At 42.4% G+C, this 2,406-nt stretch overlaps 1 protein-coding gene across 1 annotated transcript; it reads right to left on the bottom strand.

Annotated features, from left to right (window-relative positions):
- Positions 1 to 6: 6 nt before the first annotated feature.
- cxcr3.2 (chemokine (C-X-C motif) receptor 3, tandem duplicate 2) lies at positions 7 to 2,328 on the bottom strand. The gene is made up of 2 exons (XM_008431297.2): positions 1,722 to 2,328; positions 7 to 1,542 (listed from the first exon to the last, which is right to left on the bottom strand). Exons 1-2 carry the CDS (start codon positions 1,758 to 1,760, stop codon positions 451 to 453), a joined length of 1,131 nt encoding a protein of 376 aa, XP_008429519.1. The 5' UTR covers positions 1,761 to 2,328; the 3' UTR covers positions 7 to 450.
- Positions 2,329 to 2,406: the final 78 nt, after the last annotated feature.

Genomic DNA, 2,406 nt, shown 5'->3' with positions numbered 1-2,406 from the left:
AAAAATAGTAAGATAAACCTTTAATACATCCAGCAGTTTAATATATACAGGTGAACCTCCTGAGAATTGGACAAGCAATAAATTGTGACATATGAATCTGAATGCTGAGGGTGAGGTCAGGCTTTAAACTGCTGAACAAGCTTTTTTAAGAAGTATGAAGAAATCCCCATATTTCTCAAGATCTAACCAATGGACAGAAAAATCTGCACGTTCCGAGAAACGCTACACAACATCAGCTTGTACAATCTATGCAGTGCTAGAGTGTTGACAGTAAGACATAAAAAAACAACATGAAGAGAACTACGCTGACTTTTAAGCACCGATGTTAGATAAACAAACATAAATGTTGTCACTGAGAACATTTTCTGGAATTATTTTTTTGAAGTTTCTATATGTCAAAACTCACTCTCCACYGCTCAGCCACATTTATCTCTTCACCTCTAACCGATATCAGATCATGACGGAGTAGGAGGTATGTTCACTATCTGCAGATGTTAGAGACCCGGTGCTTTTTCTAGATCTTCTATTCTTCAACCTTTCAATTCCGACCCAGTCTTTCTGCCCAAGCATCTCCTTGCACATTTTCAGCAGCTCCCTCCTGAACTTCACCCCAACAAAGCCGTACAGCAGAGGGTTCAGGGCACAGTGTGAAAGCCCCACGCTTTCAGTGATCAAGATCCCAATGTCCAGCACATGGCCAAACTCGCAGCCCCCAGCCACCACATGCAGCTTCTGCAGRCTGTCTGCCAGCTGGAAGCAGTTGTACGGAGCCCAGCAGATGACGAACACAGATACCAACGAAATGATGAGACGGAGAGACTTGCGCCTTTGACGACGAGTGGCGTTGCACAGAGACCTGAAGATCTGGACGTAGCAGTAGAGCATGACGAGCAGGGGAAGACCAAAACCCAGACTCAAGCTGACAAGCTGCAGGCTCACCTGCCACTGGTCGGAATTCTTTGTGAACCATACTTGGCACACCTGCATCCTCTCGTCGTCGCTATGGTCCACTTCCACCACTTGTTTGAATGCAATGTCAACTCCGCTCAGGCCGAGGCACACCACCCAGATGGCTGCACATGCAAACTGAGCGTGGCAGGTGCTRCGTTTCCACCCTGACCTGACGGCGTGAACGATGGCCAGGTAGCGGTCGAAGCTGATGCAAGCCAGGAAGAGGATGCCGCTGTAGCGGTTCAAGGAGAAGAGAGCACCAGAAATCTTGCAAACTGCTGTGCCAAACACCCACTGATTAGCCCACTGCACTGCAAACAGGGGCAGAGTRAAGGCCAGCAGGAGGTCAGAAATGGCCAGGTGCAGGAGGAAGGTGTCCGTCAGGGAGAAGGCGCAGGCTCCTCCGCTTTGGGAGTTTCTGTAGCGTCTGATCACACACAACACCAAGACATTGCCAACAACAGCCAGGACAAACACCAGGCAGTACACGATGGGGGAGTAGTTCCTAGCAAAACCATAGATGCTCTCTTGATTGCATGGAATTGCAATCACCTCAGTTCCTGGAGAATCTGTGTCATAATCTTCTTCACTCTGATCATCCAAAAGAGAAAAGAAGWCCTCAGTCAGATTGATGAATTTYTTATCTATATTATTAACACATTTGTATCTGAAGAAATAATTTCTGTTCAAGTAACACAATTTCCTTGATTACAAGAAAACTATAGCAAAACTAGAGTGATTACAGAATGATTATTAAAGTGTCTACTTACAACATAATCATAATCAGTTGTTGCTGCTGTTGAATCCATGCTTGCAGAAAACAAAGAGGCAGCAGAACGACTGAAATCATCCAAGAGCACACTCAGCTCAAAAAAGCATCAGCTCAGCCACTGAGTCTGAAACGACGAGGGATCAGAAAGAAGAAGTCAAAAATTCAGGAACTGAATCTTTGTACACTTTGGACAGATGTGCATAAAACTATAGTAGGAATGGATGAGTGTGTCAAGGAAATTGTGACATATTTTTAAGACGTCTGCAGACAGCTACAAAAACTTCTGCTTAATTCRATGTGAATATGGAACTTTTGAGGAGGTATGCAGATTTTTWAAAATATTTCTACAACATTCAAACTGCATTTTACAATACCAAAAGTGAAAATTTGGAATTGACAGAAAAGCAGAAATAGCTTTTACTAAAATATAAAAAAAATATTATTCCCTGGAGAAATGAAAGYGCTTGCTGGACAGAAACATCAGTCTTGTTTTGCTCAGCTCTGGTTTGTAACATCTAATACCATACTCTGTCTGCAGYAGTAATCTTATACACATTTATATAAGATTTTTCCTAAATCTTCTATAGTTTTAAAAAAGCTTAGACTGTCAAAATTGAACTCGTTTTCAATATTTACTCAGGAGATCTGAAAAAATGCAGGATAAAAAATATATATATTTAAAA

This window comes from Poecilia reticulata, linkage group LG16, assembly GCF_000633615.1.
Source record: "Poecilia reticulata strain Guanapo linkage group LG16, Guppy_female_1.0+MT, whole genome shotgun sequence".
NCBI classification, from domain to species: Eukaryota; Metazoa; Chordata; class Actinopteri; order Cyprinodontiformes; family Poeciliidae; genus Poecilia; species Poecilia reticulata.
The sequence above is the reverse complement of the archived record's forward strand: the minus strand, read 5'-3'. Positions and strand labels throughout refer to the sequence as shown.